The 19,030-nt window shown below is 41.8% G+C and overlaps 1 protein-coding gene across 1 annotated transcript in view; it reads left to right on the forward strand.

Annotated features, from left to right (window-relative positions):
• Nucleotides 1–3,949: 3,949 nt before the first annotated feature.
• Nucleotides 3,950–19,030, forward strand: part of MYO3B (myosin IIIB) — a gene marked incomplete at its 5' end in the record, with an annotated part of 464,298 nt that continues 449,217 nt past the window's right edge. Inside the window, 2 exons of the mRNA XM_081260604.1 lie at nt 3,950–3,956; nt 4,120–4,168. Coding sequence (XP_081116730.1) covers nt 3,950–3,956; nt 4,120–4,168 — 56 coding nt within the window. The remainder of the gene's footprint in view (nt 3,957–4,119; nt 4,169–19,030) is intronic.

Below are 19,030 nucleotides of genomic sequence, written 5' to 3' on the forward strand. Positions count from 1 at the left end.
TTATATGTTTAAATCTATTTAAAAGATAATTATCATTATTCATTAGGGGGAAATGTAAATCAAAACCATATGAAATATCACTTCATACTCATGAGGATGGCTTTACTGAAAAACAGACAATAACATGTGTTGGCAAGAAAGCAGAAAAATCGGAATCCTCATATACTGTTTGTGCCTAAGTTGGTGGCAATTAGACATTTTTCTTTGGTATCATCAAATGTCATCAGGATAAGGGGAATCAGACACTCTAAGATGTTATTTGCTGCACTGTGAAATCATGTTTTCATTTAAAGATGTGCTTGTTCTTTTTAATGCTGCTTTAGTACTGTGCCCCACGTTAGTGGGGAATGCTTAGTAAATTCTATTTTGTGCAATTCTGTTTGTATAAGCTGCATTTTTAAGCATAAATATTGAGGACCTGTTGGTACAAAGCACTATGCCAAGTGCTTCAGGTATAGCAGTAAATGCAGTCATCAAAAAAATCCTGTCCTGGGCTGGGGTTGTGGCTCAGTGTCAGAGCTTGCCTGGGAGTGTGAGGCACTGGGTTCGATCCTCAACACAACATAAAAATAAATAAAATAGGGGCTAGGGTTGTGGCTTAGTGGTAGATTACTTGCCTAGTATGTGCAAGGCCCTGGGTTTGATCCTCCACACTATATAAAAGTAAATAAAATAAAGTATTATGTCCCACTACAATTAAAAAATAATTTTTAAAAAATCCTGTCCTTATGGAGCTAGCATTTTAAGAGTGGGAGATAGAAAATAAAATAAAAAATAAAAATAAATAGGGTGTTATGTTGTTGAGTGCTACTGTGAAAAATAAAGTAGGAAATGAGGTTGAAGTAAGTTTCATGGAGCATGGTCTGAAGAAGTATCACTGAGAAAGTGACTTTTTAGAAAATGTATGAAGAATTCTGAGAGCTGAGGAACAGAGCGCCTGCTGGTGTGAGAAACCTGAGAGTAGCAGCAGAGGAAATCGGAGAGGTGAAGTAGCCAGATTGTATAGGAGTGCAGTCTCCACCCAGGGTGAGACGGGACTGTTGGAGGATTTTGAGCAGAGGAATGATGTGATCTGGGTTCTAACCTGATCCACTGCCGAGGGTTGAAGGTGGCCGCTACAATGTATGCCCGTTATAAAACCCGTACCTGTGGATGTAACCGTATTTGGAGACAGCAGGGTCTTTTGTAGGTGTAATTAAGTTAAGGATCTCATTTTGAGATCGTACTAGATTGGGATGGACCTTAAATCCAATAACTAGTGTTCTTCCAAGGAGAGAAGTAGCTGCAGAAACATCCAGAAACACAGTGAAGAAGGCAATGAGAAGATAGCAAAGATAGAAGCAGACACTGGAGTGAGGCATCTGTAAGATAAGGGACTTCAAGGACTGCCAGCCACCCTCAGAAACTAGGGGAGACATGTGAAGCATCCAGCTTCTCCCTCAAAAACTCCCTCAGAAGGAGCCACCCTGATGAACCTTGATACCACACTTCAGGCCTCCAGAACTACTGGAGAATTACATTTCGGTTGTTTTAATCCACCAAGGTTATGGTACAGTTGGCCTCCTGTATCTACAGGTTCAGCATCTGAAGATCCAACCAACCTAGGATGGAAAACATTCAGGAAAGAAATTCCTTCTGTACTAAACATGTACAGACTTTCTTCTTCATTGTTCTCTAAGCAATACACTATGACAACCATTTGCATATCATTTGCATTGTATTAGGTACTATAAGTAATCTAGAGATGTAATGTACATAGGAAGTACATTTAAAGTACACAGGAAGATGTGTGCAGGTTGTATGCAGCTATATCAATGAACTTGAGCACTTGCAAACGTTGGTATCCACAGGGAGCCTGGACCCAATTCCCAAAGGATACTGAGGAATAGCTATAATTTGCTATGGCAGCTCTGATTAACTGATACTATCACGTTGGCTTCTGCATGGAGAATGGACTTTTGGGGAAGCAAAGGAAACCCCTGAGCAGGGTATTGCTGTAATCTGGGCGAGACTTGGTGTTTAGATTAGAACAGTGGCTGTGGAATGGTGAGGAAACAGTAAAACCCTGAAAATATTTTAAAGTTAGAACTGAGAGGATTTGTTGGAAAATTGGAGGTGGGGCTTAGCAGTGGTTTTGTAGAAAGCTTTGTGGAGCTGGGCACAATGGCACACACCTGTAATCCCATCAGCTCAGGAGGCTGAGGCAAAGGAATGCAAGTTCAAGGCCAGCCTCAACAGTTTAAGTTGCCCTAAACAACTTAGTGAGACCCTGTCTCAAAATAAAAATTTAAAAAAGGACTGGAGATGTGACTCAGTGTTTAAGTGCCTCTGGGTTTAATCTTTGGTACTAAAAGAAAGAAAGAAAGAAAGGTGTACAGAGACTAAGTAGCCAAAGAGGTAGGCTTTGCAAATATTTCTCAGTCAGCTTTTCTCTACAAACCATCCCTCAGCTTTGCTAGCTAGCTCTTTGTTCAGCTCTCTTGAAAGGAGTTGCTGGAGAGAGATACAAGGGAAGGGAGAAGGGAGAAGGGACATGCTCCATGCTGCTGACTTCCTGTCCCAGGCTGCCACAGGCAGCATCGCTGGTTTCAAGTTCTAGCTTTTCCCCCACACTTTCAGAACAGCCTCACTGGTCCCTGAGAAGTGCTAGCACCTGCTGGTTGTGGTTCCTCGGAGGTCTGGTCCAGCTCTGTGGGCCCCTCCTCAACACTGTAGGATCTGATAATGCTGGTCCTTTTCGGTTCTCCCAGCCCCGGGGGCAGGAGGCTGCTTTCAGCTGTTGCTACCTCCACACTTGACCTCAGTGGTGCCATTTTGCCTTCCAGACCTCTAATGCTGGTTATTAATTATTTGTATGAAACTCTCTGTTGGGATAACTGTGGTTTCTAGTTCCCAAAGAGACTCCAATGAACACAGAAAGCACAATGATTCCAGGAAAACCCTGAGCAATGAGAAACAGAGCTGCCATTAGTTGAGATAGACAAGGCTGTGGGAAGAGCAGGTTTGGATCCTGGTTTTGGATATTTTATGTTTAGATGCCTATTGGAATCCTGTGACATCCAAGAAAAATGGTGAGTGTACTATTGTGTGTGACAGGAAATTTAGGGGAGAAGCCTGGATTACGGAGAGCAATATGCAGGCCACTACTTATAGACAGGTGCCTAATGTCAGAGGACTGCAAGTCTGTCTGGACATGTTCTCAGTCTTTTTTTTTTTTTTTTTTTTTTAAAGAGAGAGTGAGAGAGGGAAAGATTTTTAATATTTATTTTTTAGTTATCGGCGGACACAACATCTTTGTATGTGGTGCTGAGGATCGAACCCGGGCCGCACGCATGCCAGGCGAGCACGCTACCGCTTGAGCCACATCCCCAGCCCCTCAGTCTTCTTTTTCTTTGCAGTCCCAGTGGAAGCATAGAGATAGTCTTCACAAATATTTGTTAAGGAAGGACACATGGATAAGAGACTTGGTGAATGGTATTAGTTATTGTGCTTATCATAGTAAACTGTTTGCAAAATAAACTCTCCTAGGAAAGAAACAAATAGGACAGAGAGGAACTTGGATGGATTCCTCAAAACCCACTTGAAAGTCAAAGCAGATGCAGAAAACAGGGTGACCTGTCTCCAGAGGATGTTTTCTCTAACAGCAAATGACTCCTTTGAATTTTCTGGAACACAAGGCCTAGTTTTCCTCCACCTAAAACTAATAATTTGGACACATGAATAATTTACATCACATGAACATGATCACCCTCTCGCCCCCACCACAAGCTTCCTTAGGAAAAAACCATGTCCTTTTCCACTTGGCACTTATTTCTTTTATTCACCTAGGCCTCCCACTTACCAGCCGCTTCAAGTTCAGGTGACTTATTCATTATTCATCTCTTCTGGTTCTTTTTCTCTGGAGCAGGACTTCCCTGGGCTTAGTCTCCTCTTTGGTCAGGGTTCAACAATGGCAGGTAAGGCCCTTCCAGCTCTGGCCAAAAGCTGAGTGAATGAAAAATAATTCCTGGACCCTGGCAGCTCAGGGGGTCCTAGGGGGCCCTAGGGGGCTGGTGGCAGCCAAGGACCTCAGGTATCAGATGACTGACACAATTCTCCTTTTTTGCTTGTTTGTTGCAGCAGCAGCATCGGAAGTGAGCAGTGAACAGATGGAAGGACACCAAACAGGGTAAGAGAGAGGATTCCCAGAGCCACATGCTTCTATCTCAGAGTGCTGGACCATGGGCAGAGGGCGCACAGAGGGTGGCCTGGTCTTGGTTTTCATCCTGAAGAATTTTCCTTTAAAAAATATCGCTCTACCTGCTGGTCTGTGGTCATGATGACATCAGCTGTGGCACAAGAAGTTAAAAATCAGTGAGATTTCAGGAAATTTGATTTAAAAGATGCTTGAAAATTTTTGTTGGGCACCCGCCTCCACATTTTTTGGTTAATGTGTTCTTGGCAGAAAAAGTGTTAAGCAAGAGCTGTAAATTTGAGTGCAACTATGTGTGAATAGTAAACCGTTCGATTTTTACCTTCTAATTAGGTCTGTTGGTGAAAGAATCTGCTGCACCCTCTTAAGGTGCCTCACCTGCTTTCTTCCCTGTGAGGCGTCCTGCAGTTTGTCAGGTTCCCTTCCCCACAGCTGTGCACCATCTTCCTGTCTGCAAGTTGCCCAGATTAGCCAGGTCCCAGAGCAGGTCACAAGGCAGGTAGAACCACAGGCAAATCTTTGCTGAGGGGACCCTTGGAAGCAGGCAGGACACTGTATTTCTCAGACCCATGAGTGTGTTTTTTGTCAGAGTTTAGATGAAATAATCTGCCAGGTTTTCCCCCTGTTGTTCAAAAATCTTGATATGCAATTAGTCCTGGGGCATTTCTGAGCACTGGATAGGTGGTAAAAGGAAGGGGGTCTTATTTCCCTTTCTGCCCAGGGTAGGCTGGGCATGACTTTCTCCTGCCCCATCTCTTCCTGGAAAGAGGAATAGCTGACAGAAGGCCACATTGATGTTTTTGAAAGATGGTGACGAGACCTGGAGAGGGAATAGACGCAGTGGTCTAAAATCAATTTCTGCCATTCTGTGGGCCGTGAAGCCAGGCAGGGGAGTCTTCACTGTCTTCAGACAGGAGGAGATGAGGGTGATCCGGAGGAGATGAGGGTGATCGGGAGGAGATGAGGGTGATCCGGAGAAGGAGTGATCAGGAATCTGCCGGCCCTCCCTGTGTGATGTTCAAATGCTCACACAGCCCACCAGCAGATGCCGTTGACCTTTTCTGAGAGCTGTGTTGTGGTTTTTGTGTGGCCACAGATGCCTCCAAGCTCTGCATGTTCCCCGTTGGTAATGCTTGACAGGAAGCTAATTGTCCAAATGTCCTCCCTTCCTCATGACAAGGCAAAAGGGGATTGAGATGAGCCCATTTTTTTCTGGAGGCAGTGGGCACGGTGCAGGCTGGAATGGTGCTGGCTCCACTGCTGCCGGAATGGCCTGGAAACATCCGTGTTGTTTGTCAGGAATGGCTGCTCCCAGGCAGATGTGCCTGCATGGGCAGAAAAACTGAGGTTGTCCCCACCACCCCATCCTGTGGGTCACCTTCTGAGGGCTTTGCTGGCTGCACAATGGTGGTCTCTGTCTGCTTCGGGAGTAACTTCTCGGTATTGACAGGACTTCTGTTGGAAACATAAAGAGTGGGTGGATATCAGAACAGACAGGGGACCCTGGAATGGGGATCATCAAAGCGTCTGCTTTCCTTTCCTAACCAGAGTGAGGACATAACTATTGTCCATTTGTCATCAAAACCCCCACAAAAATAATGGGAATGAATTCAGTTCTCTGGCAGTTTTGCCTGATATCCTGACTCTGAAACATGACTTGATTGTATTTTTAAATCAAAATCATTTGCTCTGAATACCCTCAATCTACTTTTCTACAATACTAACCTTGGGCTCAACCAGAATCTTTTGCCAGATTGTAAACAGACTTTTTCTTGGCCTTTCTTTTTTTTAAGAAAATGTTTAATATATATTTTTAGTTGTTGATGAACCTTTATTTTATTTATTTATTTATATGTGGTGCTGAGAATTGAACTCAATGCTTCCCACATGCAAGACAAGTGCTCTACCACTGAGCTATAATCCCAGCTCTTCTTTGCCTTTTTGTTAAATAAACCCTTTTAATGTCAAAAAGGGAGAGGGAGTGATCAGGAATCTGCAGGCCCTCCCTTTGTGTGGAGAGGCAGGTTCATCAGCCACTGAGGTACAAGCAGAAATGGTAATTTTCAGTGGCCTTGTGCCTGTGGACAGGAAATTGCTGCAGGATGGGGTTAGTGTATAGACACAGGGTGCTTGGAAAGAGAAGGACAGAGGCTCATTAATTGACTAGTCCAGGACCCTGAGACTGGAAAGAGACCTAGAGTGATTTAAGGCCACCCTGCCTGCTTGCCATCTCTCTCCCGCTTTGTCTCTCTCCCCTCTCCGCTCTGCTTGCTTTAATCACTATTTCTTTCTGTTTGTTTCTCTCTCATCTTTCTTTCTTATACCTTCTCTCTCCATTAATGAGTTTCTAAAAAATGAAATGTATGGTTGTGCATATACATACATTGAAAAAGTTCTGAAAAGATGTCTTCCCACTCCCCATTTTAATGTAGTTAACCTCTGAGTGAGGGAATTACCGGTGATTTTGCTTGTCTTCTTCATGAATGTCAATATTTTTCAGTTTTTCCAGTGAATATATAGAAATCTATCTATGAATAAGTTTCATATTCAGAAAATCTTAACAACAAAAGTAGGACACTGAGTAATTGTCTCTTGTGAGAAGAGAGTAGAAGAGGAACGAGAGGAAGTAGGATAGGGTCTTGGCGCTTTGGTCTCCCCAGGCCTGGAGAAGTGGCTTCCACAGGGTGGGCTTTGATATGTGTCTGTGGAATGAGTAATTCGAGAAGGTTCTGTGGTGAAAAGAAAGCGATTTTGGAGGAGACAACTGTTCAATTTTCAAGTCATTGCTGTCAAAGATTCAGTCTATTCTACTTTAAGTGAAAAGAATAAGGGGTTAGAACTAAAAGGCTTATTGACTATAACTTAGGCAGAACCTAATAAAATTCTCACTTTAAACCCTGTTTCTTTTTTTTTTAATTAGAGAAAGTATTATAAATAGGTCCAGAAGTTGGTTCATGAACAAATAAATCTGACTTTTTTTTTAATTTTTTTTTTTTTTTTTTTTTTTAGTAAGCAAAGGAGTCCCCTATGGGAATTCCAAATATTAGTATTTGGTCACTTGCTAAAAATATCTGTAATGCAAATTGTGGGATGCAGGGGAAGCTCCATCCTCTGTATCTAACAGGCCCATATTGTCTGAGGAAAGATGTTAATGGATTTTTCTGGTGTGCCAGCCTGCTTGTAGGAGAGGAGACCGACCTTACAGTCTCTCCATTCCACACAATCTGGGTGTTCAGTCAGCCTGCACCCATGGGCCTGGGTGCGAGGTGTCTCTCTGGCTCAGCAGCGTCCCTGGTTGGCAGCTCCCAACCTCCGAGCAAGGATCTGCTCCGAGGATAACAGAAATGTAGTGAGTTCGTAAAACGCTAAGCTGTTTCCAACAGGAAGATTCATACTCTATTACTTTGATGGGTGAATTTAAAGCTATGCTAAAGAAATCTTCCCAGAAATTCCATCTCTGCAGCTGAGCACTCTGGGATGTTGGTGGTGGGGAGTCCACATTCGTATTTTTTCCCCAAAATCACTTGTCTAACGGTCATAACTCCTCAGGGCTCCATTATATCACTCTGATGTTTGTAGAGTATTTTCTGCTGTGTGAATTTCTTAGGAAAAAAAATCAGCAATCAGTAATATCTAACAGTTTGTGCTGGTGATGATTATTTAAGGGTTTAAGGTGCAATTTCTGCTTATCAAGTAGTCACTTTACATATTTGGCAGGATGAAAACAATCTTATGAGGAAGTGATCTTTATTTTGTTCCTATAAAAAGATGTTGGATTTTTTTTTAAAGATAGAAAGGCCTTAAAATATATGCTTTGATGTCCAAATAATATGAAAAAAAAAAAAGACTGGAATTTCAATGAGGGAATTTCTCAAGCACATTTTACGCTCAGCACCAACTGACATTTCCTTTTATATGGGCAGTCTGTGGATGGTTGTACATCTACTGTGTCAAACATCTCATCAGTGTTCATGGGAATGTCCCTGTGAATGGCCTTTCTCCTACAGATGGATACCTGCCTGGTGTAGACGGTTGACCCTGTGTGTCCCTGACACCTTCCTCTTGTGTCTACTGTGTCCTTCATGTCATTGTCTTGGGCCCATTTGAAAAACTAGAGTCCCCAGAATAGAGAAAGATGACTCCAGGGACACTCTGACCCTTGAAAGCTTCAAGGCCACTCTGGACCTGCCAGGAACCGTGAAAGGACATCTATTCCTCTCCCCTGATGCCTACATGCTTCCTATTTCTCCTCCTTCAAATATAAATTTGCTAAAATGGTTAGCAAGTAAGTAACCAAGTAAAAACAGCACTGCTTCCTAGGCAGAAATTCTAAGCTTGCCTTGATGGGGGCCATTTATTTATTAGACGGTCTGCTGCATATTATATTGTCTCTGCAGTGTGCTGAGCCACCTTGATTGGATACTAGAAGGAAATTATTTCTTGATGTAATTTTATGCTTAATTTATAGATGTGATGCCTATGTTTTTAATCATTATTTCTGCTAGCTTTAAAAACTCTATTAATTCTTTAATTATGATTTTTTTTTGTTTTTAATGCCTAAGGCTATTTGATGGGCAGACAGATTTTTATAAATTAAGTAGGTAGATGTGGTTCACTTACAGAGAAAAAGAAAATAATCAGACAAAGTAAACTCTTGGGGGGGGGGAATGACTGTTATCTTTCCCCTAATTTAAACAAAGATCTATACACAGTGCAAGAGCTTTGGAAACTGGGCTAGACCACGGCTTCCTGAAATCACAGAATCTACCCCCAACACCCCCGCTTCAACTGTTCTTGCCCCAGAAACAAGAAAATTTTAACTATCATGTGAAAAGGGAAAATGCCAGTCTTGACTCTTTCCAATTGGTTATATAAATTTGGGCAAGTGATTTATAATTCTCTGAGCCTCATTTCCACATCTCTAAAAGGTGTTAATGATAATATCTATTTTGCCTGTTTTTATAGGGCTTTTATAAGAGAGAAATTACATAATGGATGAAAACCTGTTAAATTGTAATATGTTGTGCAACTAGAAGACAGAGGCCCCATGCTGGCAGCTCATGGGTCAAATACTGCACACACATTTTATTTAGCCTGCCCTGTATTTTTAAAAATAGAGCTAGCATTTAAAAATAGAATAATTTACATAAAATCTTGAATTTCTGACTTTTCTTGAAAAACCAGACAATGTGGGAACTTCTTCTCATTTCTGTGTGGCGACTGTTTCCCCAAGTTGAATTATGACCTCCCCTTGAGAGAGGGCACATTGCATCGGGTTCCCTAATCTGCATCCTTCCCTGACAGGTCTCTGACATGGGTGGTCTCTTGCTGTTCATGCCACTTGCCTGATTTCTGTGTGTTTGAGTCCATGATACCTGAGTAAGATTTTAGATAAGATCTAAAAGTATACTTGTAGTAAAAACCATTAGATCTAGGAGTGCAAAGATCAGAGATAAAGCCTCAGTTCTGGCCATTTTCAGTTGGGGCAGCTGGCACTAGACACTTCATCTCTTTGAGCCTTTTCCTTATACTTAAAATGGCAAATATGATAACTACCTCATAAGACTTTAGAACAGCTTTACACAAGATAAGGACCTCAGCTTATGAACAACAGTGAGTAGCACATATATGTATGTGTTAGTTAATGTATAATTATTTATAATCACACGATGCTTTATGTAGCAACCACCAAACCTCAGTGGCCTACAGCAATAAACACTTATGCTTGCTTCTGAATTTATAGGTTGGATGGGTGGCTCTGCTGATCCTGGATGTCCTCCTTCACACCTCTAGGGGCCTTGGTGGAAACAGCTGTGCCAACTCAGCTCTGTTCCACGTGCTTCATCCTCCAGCAAGATAGTCTGGGTTTGTTCTCTGGGCAAAGTTAGAGGAGCAAGAGGAAGGGCAAAACTGTACAAGGGATTCTTCAAAAACAGCCTTGGCTTGTGCTGTGTTTGCTAATGTCCCAGGGATGGCAGCAAGTCACATGGCTGAACCCAGAGTCAAAGGTTGGGACATGAAAGCTGATCCATAGCAAGAAAGCCTCATGGTGTAGAAAAGACATTTGGAGAGGATTTGGAGAGGATGTGGGGCTGTTTGTCATGAACCTACCACTGCAGGTGTGCTAACATGCTGACACATGTTCCAAACATAAAATGGCTCAAATATAGTAGAAGTTCATTTGTTGATTATATCACAGTTCAAATCCCCTTTGTTGCTGGAGAGGGGAGTCCTTCCATTTTGTACCTCCGTCCCCACGTAGGCCCATTACTGCTTGGATTGGAGGTTGATAAACTTCTTAAAATGCCAAGCTGTAAATCTTTTAGGTTTTTAGGGCTGTGAGTTTTCTTTTGTAAATCCTCAGTGCTTCCATTATAATGCAAAAGCATAGACATAAAGGAAATGAAAGCATGGCCAGTTCCAGGAAAACTCAATTACAAAAACAGACAGCAGGTTGAAAATTCTCCATGAATCATAATTGTCTGACCCCTCCCCCAGAGCTACAGGTATGGTGGATATTGAGTTAAACCTGTAAGTTAACACAGAAGATAGTTTTATGAAGTACTTTGCCCAGAGGACTCTCCAGGTTTTCAGACTGCTATATCTGTTTCTTTGCTATTGGTGCCAAAGCAAATTCTCATATTATTAATCTACAATTTTCAGTCAGTAGTTCTCTACTTTAAGGCATTAATTTCTGTGCCGGTTAGGATTGCTTAACTGCAAAACACAAAAACAAAACAAAAACAAAACAAAACAAAAACCTTTCGATGTGTAATGGCTCAAACATAATAGAAATGCATGTATGTGATAGTAAATACAGGTGTTTCTACTCAGTGTGAGGCTCTCCCCCATATGGATTCAGGGGCCTGCTTCTTTTCCCACTTGTGGTCCTGCCACCCACTTAGTTTTGCTTGTACTGATGATTAGAAAAGGGAAGAGAACACGGAAAAACATATCTGTTCTTGGAAGCTTTGGTTATAAAAGCTTTGGCACATTATTCTCATTCTGCACTGGGGAAAAGGTAGACAAAGACCACATGTTGCGGCAGTAGGCTGGGAAGTCGGTCACACTGCTATGCCAAGAGCAGAGCCAGATGGATAATTAGTGTTTTCTAACTCTTACAGGGTGATTCTTAGACCACAAATATCCCAGTAGCTTACACAGTGCCAGCTGTGGAGTGAATTTTTGAAGGAATGAAGGAGGAAAAGGGATACTTCAGTCCAGATGTGTGGCCTGCCTGTTTACAGACAGGACTGTCTCCAGAGCATCCTGCTTCCCCCATCTTGCCAGGGCTAAGCTCTTCAGTACGAAGTAGTTACTTGTGTCCCTTGGATTCTGTAAAGGGTGCTACAAAGTACACTTGTCTTCCATGACTTTCATAGACCTAGGGGGAGAGAGAGTTAAATATTATTCATTTTACTTAAGTAATTATCTCATTCATCTTGTCATATAAGTGTAAGTTGATGGAAAGAAACAAGAAAGAAACAGTATAAGAGAACGTGACACAATATCTCTAAGCATTTAGGGTCAGAGTTGTCACTCTGAGAGACACAATTGTCACAATTGTCTCTCAGCAAAGTGAAAGAGCATGCCTATGGTCTCCCCGACCCTACCATCCACCTTTACAGTATACCCAAATAGACTTTTTACTAAGGTCACCTCCATCACAGGACTTTGGAGTAGCTTCCAAATGCACTGTTCAGCTGCTGCCTGCACCTGGCTGAGGAGGAGGCCTCTGAACAGTTGTCCCTCTGGCCGCACATATGACACTTCTCTACTCAGTCACCTTTCACCACCCTTTGCTATTTCAGTGACTGTGTGAGTCCATGTTGGAATCTCAAGTAGTCCTGGATCTTCACCAGTGAGGACAGTGCTAAGAGCCCAGGGACAGGGAGGGCTCCTTAGCACCATGCTGAACAGAAAGGCAGAGAAGACTAGAGATTTTCCTTACTCAGAAAGAGGAAGAGAGAAGATGGGCTATTGATAGAACTCAGATTGATGGGGATTAGGAATGATACCTGCTTTGGGGCCCCGCAGGACTGGCTCAGGTCTGCCGTGGTGCACCCTTCAAACTAGGGTCTGGACTGCTATTTTAACCTGACCTTCTCTCTTGGATTGACTTCCAGTGGTACATGGTATGGGCTGCTAGACTTGGTGAGGATTGACCAGCGGTGAAAGAGAGTTTGGTTGGAGTTCCCAGCAGTGAATTGGGATCACTTTCAAAAGCAGTGCAATAAGGCCCACCTCTGATCAGACTGCAAGAGTAGAGATAGGGAGGGAAAAATAAATTTAAAAAAAAAATGCAATTTCTGCATTATATCAAATAAAAATTCATCAATTACTTGAGAGAAATGATTTAGGAAATAATTTGATGCTTGTCAATCTGTAAAAGAAGAATTATTTTTGAGCATTTTGTCACTCTAGCATTCTGGACTGAGTGGGAGCACTGGGCCACAATCTCCATTTTATTCCATTCCAACTCTTTTCATTCCATCCCATTTCACTATATCTTTTCCCCTTTCATAATATTAAATCGAAATTACCACTTCTCAGCCTGCTTGTGTTTTAGCACTTCTAATAGAATATTGGTTAAGTTGTAGTCCCTCTAGCAACTACTGGAAAAAGAAAACTATACAGGGCTGGGGATGTGGCTCAAGCGGTAGCGCGCTCGCCTGGCATGCGTGCGGCCCGGGTTCGATCCTCAGCACCACATACCAACAAAGATGTTGTGTCCGCCGAGAACTAAAAAATAAATATTAAAAAAAAATTCTCTCTCTCTCTCTCTCTCTCTCTCTCTCTCCTCTCTCACCCTCTCTTTAAAAAAAAAAAGAAAACTATACAAACATATATAGTAAGAACATAAATAAATTTAAATGGAATACTAAAAAATGTTCAGCTAACCCAAAAGAAGGCAGAGAAGAGGAAACTAACTCCAGAAAATACTAATTAAAAGCAAAGTTAGAGAAAAATAATCCAACAGAGAAACAAGCAAACTCAAACAGAAAACAAATACTGAAAAAATAATAAAATGGCAGGTAGATCTACATCTGAACTTACCAATAATTATATTAAATGTGAATGGTCTAAACAAATAAGAGGCTGCCTACAAGAAACTCACTTTGAATACGGTTATACAGGCAGAAGATTGGGAAAAAAAGATTACTACTTTTCAATGCTATATGGTAGATGATTTCAAATAGTGGCTTAAAACAATACATGTTTATTGTCTCAGAGTTCTTGTAGGTCAGAAGTCTGTGATGGCTTCTCTACTTTTGGGACTTACCAGCTTACAACCAGGGTGTTGTCTGGGGCCATCATCTCCTCAGAAACTCAATGGGGAAAATCTGATTCCAAGCTTCCTCAGGTTGTTGGCAGAGTTCATTTCCCTGAGGCTGCTAGACTGAGGCATTGGTTTCTTGTGTGTATAAATCTGTCAACTTAAATGAAATGGACCAATTCCTCAAAAAACCAGGAACTACTGAAACGAACCCAAAATGAAATAGAAAATCTGAGTAGTCTCATAATAATAAAAATAATTGAATCCATAAGTCAAAAACCAGAAAGTTTCATTGAGTCTATCAAATATTTAAAGAAGAAATCAATCCTACACAATGTCTTTCAGAAAGTAGAAAAGGAAGAAATACTTCCAAACTCATTTTCTGGGAACATCATTCACCTGAAACCAAAACTGAATAAAGACAGTACAAGAAAAGAAAATTACTAGACCAGTACTCTCATGTCCATAGACACAAAAATTCCCAACACACTATGCAGCAATACAAAAAGAAAAAAGAGGGGCTGGGGCTGTAGCTCAGTGGTAGAGTGCCTGCCTAGCACATGTGAGGCACTGGGTTCGATCCTCGGCACCACATAGAAATAAATAAATAAGATATTGTGTCCATCTACAGCTAAAAAAATTAAAAAGAAAAGAAAAAAGAATAGAATAGTACACAATAACCAAGCGGAGATTAATCTGCAATTGCAAGAGGGTTCCGTGTGTTAAAACCAATCCATATAATGCACCCTATTAACAATCTAAAGAAGAAATGCTCCCAATGATATCAATTGATACAGAAGCAGGATTTGAAAAAATTTCACGTTTATTCATCAAAAACTCACAGCAAATTAGGATTAGCAGGGAAAATCTTTGACAAGAGCCATGTTTGAAAGCCTTTGATGTGGCAAAACCAACAAAGACTGCTTATATTCCAGGCAACTTTGCATTGGGTGATTGCTTTCCTTGTTCGAACCTGGGCAACAGATAAAATCCCAGGCAACACCATTCTCCAAATTGTGCCTATTATTCCTGATGATCTAGAGACCAGCAGTTGGTAAAAGTAAATACAGCAAAAGTGAGCTCTGGCTCTTTATTGCGTGGCCCTAGTGTCAGGGCTATTTGTAGGGTGTCTCTACTGTGACAACATCGTGTAGGAACAAGATGCTGGAAAGAGCATTCTGCTGGCGGAGAAGTAGCTTGCTGAAGAAGGATAGAGGTTCTGATAACAAGGCTGTAGGGCAGGAAGTTCACAGTTAATCTGAGCTTGGGTGCCTCCCGGGAACCAGAGCCAGCAAACAACACCATGCAGGAAAACAGCAGGGGCCTGGAAATGAGATTTCTGAAAGTCAGGAAGTTGGCAGTTGAGTCAGAGCTGCAGAACCAACTGGAATGGAACCTCTAGCTATCAGAGCCAAGCAACAAACCACAAAGAAGAGCTTTCTGAAGAGACCAGGGAGAATGAGTCTTTTTTTTTTCTTTTTTTCTTTCCTTTTTCCTTTCTTTCTTTAATGAAGGGACTCAGAAATAAAAAGATTTATTTAATTTAATTAATGTTGCACATTGCCAGAGATTTGAAACAGCAGGTCATAAAGAGAAATGTCTCATGAAGGTCATTCTCTCATGTGGGAGGGGGGACTTGAATCTGTGGTCAGGCCTTTCTGCTTTCAAGCTTATTTCTGTCAACCAGACTTCCCACCCTTTCTTCTTAATGATCTGGAACTTCTGACTTCCCCAAACTCTTCCATGTGAGGTTTGATTTCTGTGTCAGTTCAAGCAGGGGGAAAAAAATAATCAAAGAGTTCAATAACAAGGCAGAATTAGAAGTACAATTTGGGGGTTTCTAATCTTTAGCACCCACTCAGCTACTGGAATATGGTCTCTTTTTCTTTCCTGGTCTTTACTGGAATTGCTAATAGACTAGATCAGGGTAATTGCTCAAAGTAGGTATCAGTTAAAGTCAAGCTTCTCGGCAGTTCTGAAGTTGAGCTGTGGTTCTCAGGGTGTCCTAAACAAGTGCAGAATTTTGCAAAGGTAAAGTGGTCTCTGAAACAAGCCAGCTCCTGAAAGATCACTGAGCTCTCAGTGGCCAACAGAATCTTCCAAGTTTTGATTCACAACGTTTGGGGGCATGTGGTATGATGGATGACATCTCCTTTGGGCACCCAGTGACCTGGCTTCAGATCCACACTTGGCCCTATGAGGTCCTGGTTATAGCAGTCGCTAGAATCAGGAAGTCTGAATTCAAAGCCTGGGTTCAAGGTCAGTTTGTGACTTTGAGTAACTTAGTTCATTGCTCTGTGACTCACTTCTGTCATCTGTAAAAACAGATTGCAACCATATCTACTTTCCAGAGGACTGAGTGGTTTTGTACTGCATGTTCCCAGCTCATAAGTGCCATATAAGAGTCTTCTGTAATTATACGTATTACCTAGGTCACTTCTGGTTTCAGTTCTTCAACTGTGAAGCTAGAGTGAGGGCTAGCTTAGTCCATATTTCTCAAATTGTGGTCTCGAAACTTCTATCATCAAAATAATACTGGGGACTAGTTCAGACAAAATCTCTTAAGAGTGGGATCTAGATGGTTTCGTCTTCTCTTTTCTTTCCGTCCTTCCCTCCATTTCTCCCTTCACTTCTCCCTCCTTCCCTCTTCTGCTGTGTCCCGCTGTCTTGCTTTCTCTCTCTCTCTCTCTCTCTTTCTCTCTCTCCCCCTCTTCCTTCTTCCCTCCCTTTTTCTCTCTCTCTCTTTCTGTTTGTTTCTCTCTTAAAACAAGGTCTTGCTGTCTTGCCCAGGCTGGTCTGGAACTCCTGACTCAAGTGATTCTTCCACCCCAGCCTCCCAAGTAGCTAGGACTACAGGTGTGTTGCTACTATGCCCAGCTCAGGTAGAGAGAATCTGGAAAAGGGCTTTAAAAAAATGCTTCCAAAGTGATTTGAATACATATTTATTTAATCACAGCAGAACCCACATAATTCAAAGAGTAACAGTTGGCATTGAGCTGCTTTGGGAGACAGAAGTCATGTCCGGCAAAGCCCAAGTACTGACTTTCTGACAAGTCAATGTGACAGACAACTCATCTCTGTAGCAAGGAGGAAGCGTGGCCTGGACCTGGATGAACTTCTTTCTTCACAAATGTTCACACACAGGTCAAGGAGTTTCTCAATTGAAGTCCCCTTCCCAGTTGATGACCTCAGGGTGAGCTCTTGAATCTTTGTGACAATAAACATTTTAAATAGTTACTAGTTGGAGGTCAACGAACTGCTCCATCTCCTGTGCTCCCAAGCACAGTGCTTCTATCCTATTGTCACTTGCATCCTAGAGCATCACAGCAAAGTACCATGTCTCCCCTGGGAACAATGAGCAGCTTAAATTTAAGGTGAGTGTCTTATTCATCTTGGTTTTCCTCTCCTCCTCCCTGGCCCTAGCACGGCAGCTAGGTGATTTGCATGTGGTGGGCCTTGAACACATGAATGAATTGGCAGAGGACCCACTTTAAACTGACTCCCGAGGAGGGCGTTTAGAACTCTGGGATCCAAACAGGGTTTGCTGTAATCGATGAGCCCCACTGAAAACAAAGGCAGTGGAAAAATCCAGTCTCCATCACAAAGGCCTTTGCAATATTAATACAGTGGAAGATATAAATCTTAATTAGTAGCAGGAAAAAGTGATGATGTATCAAGGTTCTCAAAATGTCAGCTGGTGGCTGGGCCATCAATTCATTTATAGCTGCAAACCATTGCACAGTGATACTGAAACCAATACTGCTAATTAAAGGTGCAATGACAATCAGCCAGCTCACTGCTAATTGATTCTTAATACTTCAATTACTTGTTTTTATGCCAGTCAAATTCAATCAAAAGGGGTCAGAGAGTCCTTACAAGACTTATAGTTTTAGAATGATTTGCATATATTAATTTTTATGTGCATCTTTTCACAGCTCAAGTGAAAGAGTACCTAGATTCATATATACTTACTAGCTCATTTGAGCTTTTGGAAAATGAAGCTAATCCTTGGTGACAAATAAGCATAAATACTTCATCAACAAGAGGAAAATTTTACTATACCTTAGACTTTGGTTCCAGATTCGGTTTCTTTATCCTTTGCTGGAAAGTAACTCTAGGTTTTTTTATTCTAACTTCAGATGATCATGTGACCGCACTCTCCATCCTCTATTTTCCCCTTCCTGTCCTTCTCAAGTATGGGAGGGGGAATGCTTTACAGTTCCTTTGTCCATCCCCCTGCAGCGTGGCTTCTGCCTCCACCGCATCTTTGAAATCCACTGTCACCCTCACCAGCTAATTCAATGGCCTTTTTCGGTCCTGAGTTTTCTTGTAGCCTTCAGGACCATCCACCACTCTTTCTTTGACACTGCCCTCCTTGACTGGGATCCCCACTAACCTCTCTGCCAGAAATGTTTCTAGAAGGGGGTTACCATAGCCTACTAAACAGGCAGGTGAAATGAAAGGGACACATAGAATCTACCGGGTTGAAGGAGACAAGGAAAACCCTAGGATATCCTTTCCCAGGAAAAGGCCAATGGCCAGTAGGTCAGAACATCTAGACCACAGGGAATGGACAACTCCAGTCCTATCCTGGACCCACATTGGTATTAAAGAGGGCAGAATGGGAACACATCTCTGGGAGGGTAGAGGACAGATGTGGGATTATAGATGTAGATCCAGGCTGTGTTTGCCAAGTTCTTTAGAGATAAGGAGAGGGCTACCAGCTACATAACAAATAAATACATTTCACCTAGACTGGTGGTCCTAAAATGTTGATTCTATTTGGGATTTTCCATAGAAACTTCTTAACCCTGAAGAATTGGATCGTGGCAGGATTATTTCAAACTATTCACTCAGCCCAGCCCTGTAGATGTCCCTGAGAGATCCTCTGCTGGTCCTCAGTTGGGCTTTCTGGGTCTGAGCCTTGCACCCTTATGTCTGTTCCTTTCTTTCTCCTGTAGCTTGAACCTCCTCTCAGTCCCCCTCTAGATACCCTCCCCCAGCCCGTCTCCCAGCCCTCAGTGATGACCCCTGTCTGGTCTTAGGGTTTCTCACATTTCTTTTGTAATTTCCTGTGACCTGCCTCATGATGTTTCTCATATTGCATTCTTGTGTGTTTTTGTTTAACTTGTCAACATATGATGCTTTTTTTTAATACAACTAAATTTTAAGCTCAATGCTAGTAACTCACCTTTGCTTCTTTGAATTCCCTGTTGCATCTGGGATAATATCTTGACATGGTAGATGAGTAAACATTAGTTGATGGAGTCATAAGCCACTTTAAAACAAAAAGAGCTAATGTGGGGCTAAAATAACAAAATTAAATGTTCCTTGTTTTCTTTTCCTTAGTGAAATTTTTGTTTTGTGGGACGTCTTTAATTAGGAATGTGCCTAACCCATATGATACTTTGAAAGAAACGATGTTGGAATTACAACACTTTATCATTCTATTGAATTGTTAAATGGTGTGTGAATGGAATATTGCTTGACTAAACTATTTATATTTGGATCTTTTAATGTTATTGGGAGTGATTTTGGGGACATGGCCAAAAGTCAAAGAA

This window comes from Spermophilus citellus (genome assembly GCF_964194105.1).
Source record: "Spermophilus citellus genome assembly, chromosome: 11".
NCBI classification, from domain to species: Eukaryota; Metazoa; Chordata; class Mammalia; order Rodentia; family Sciuridae; genus Spermophilus; species Spermophilus citellus.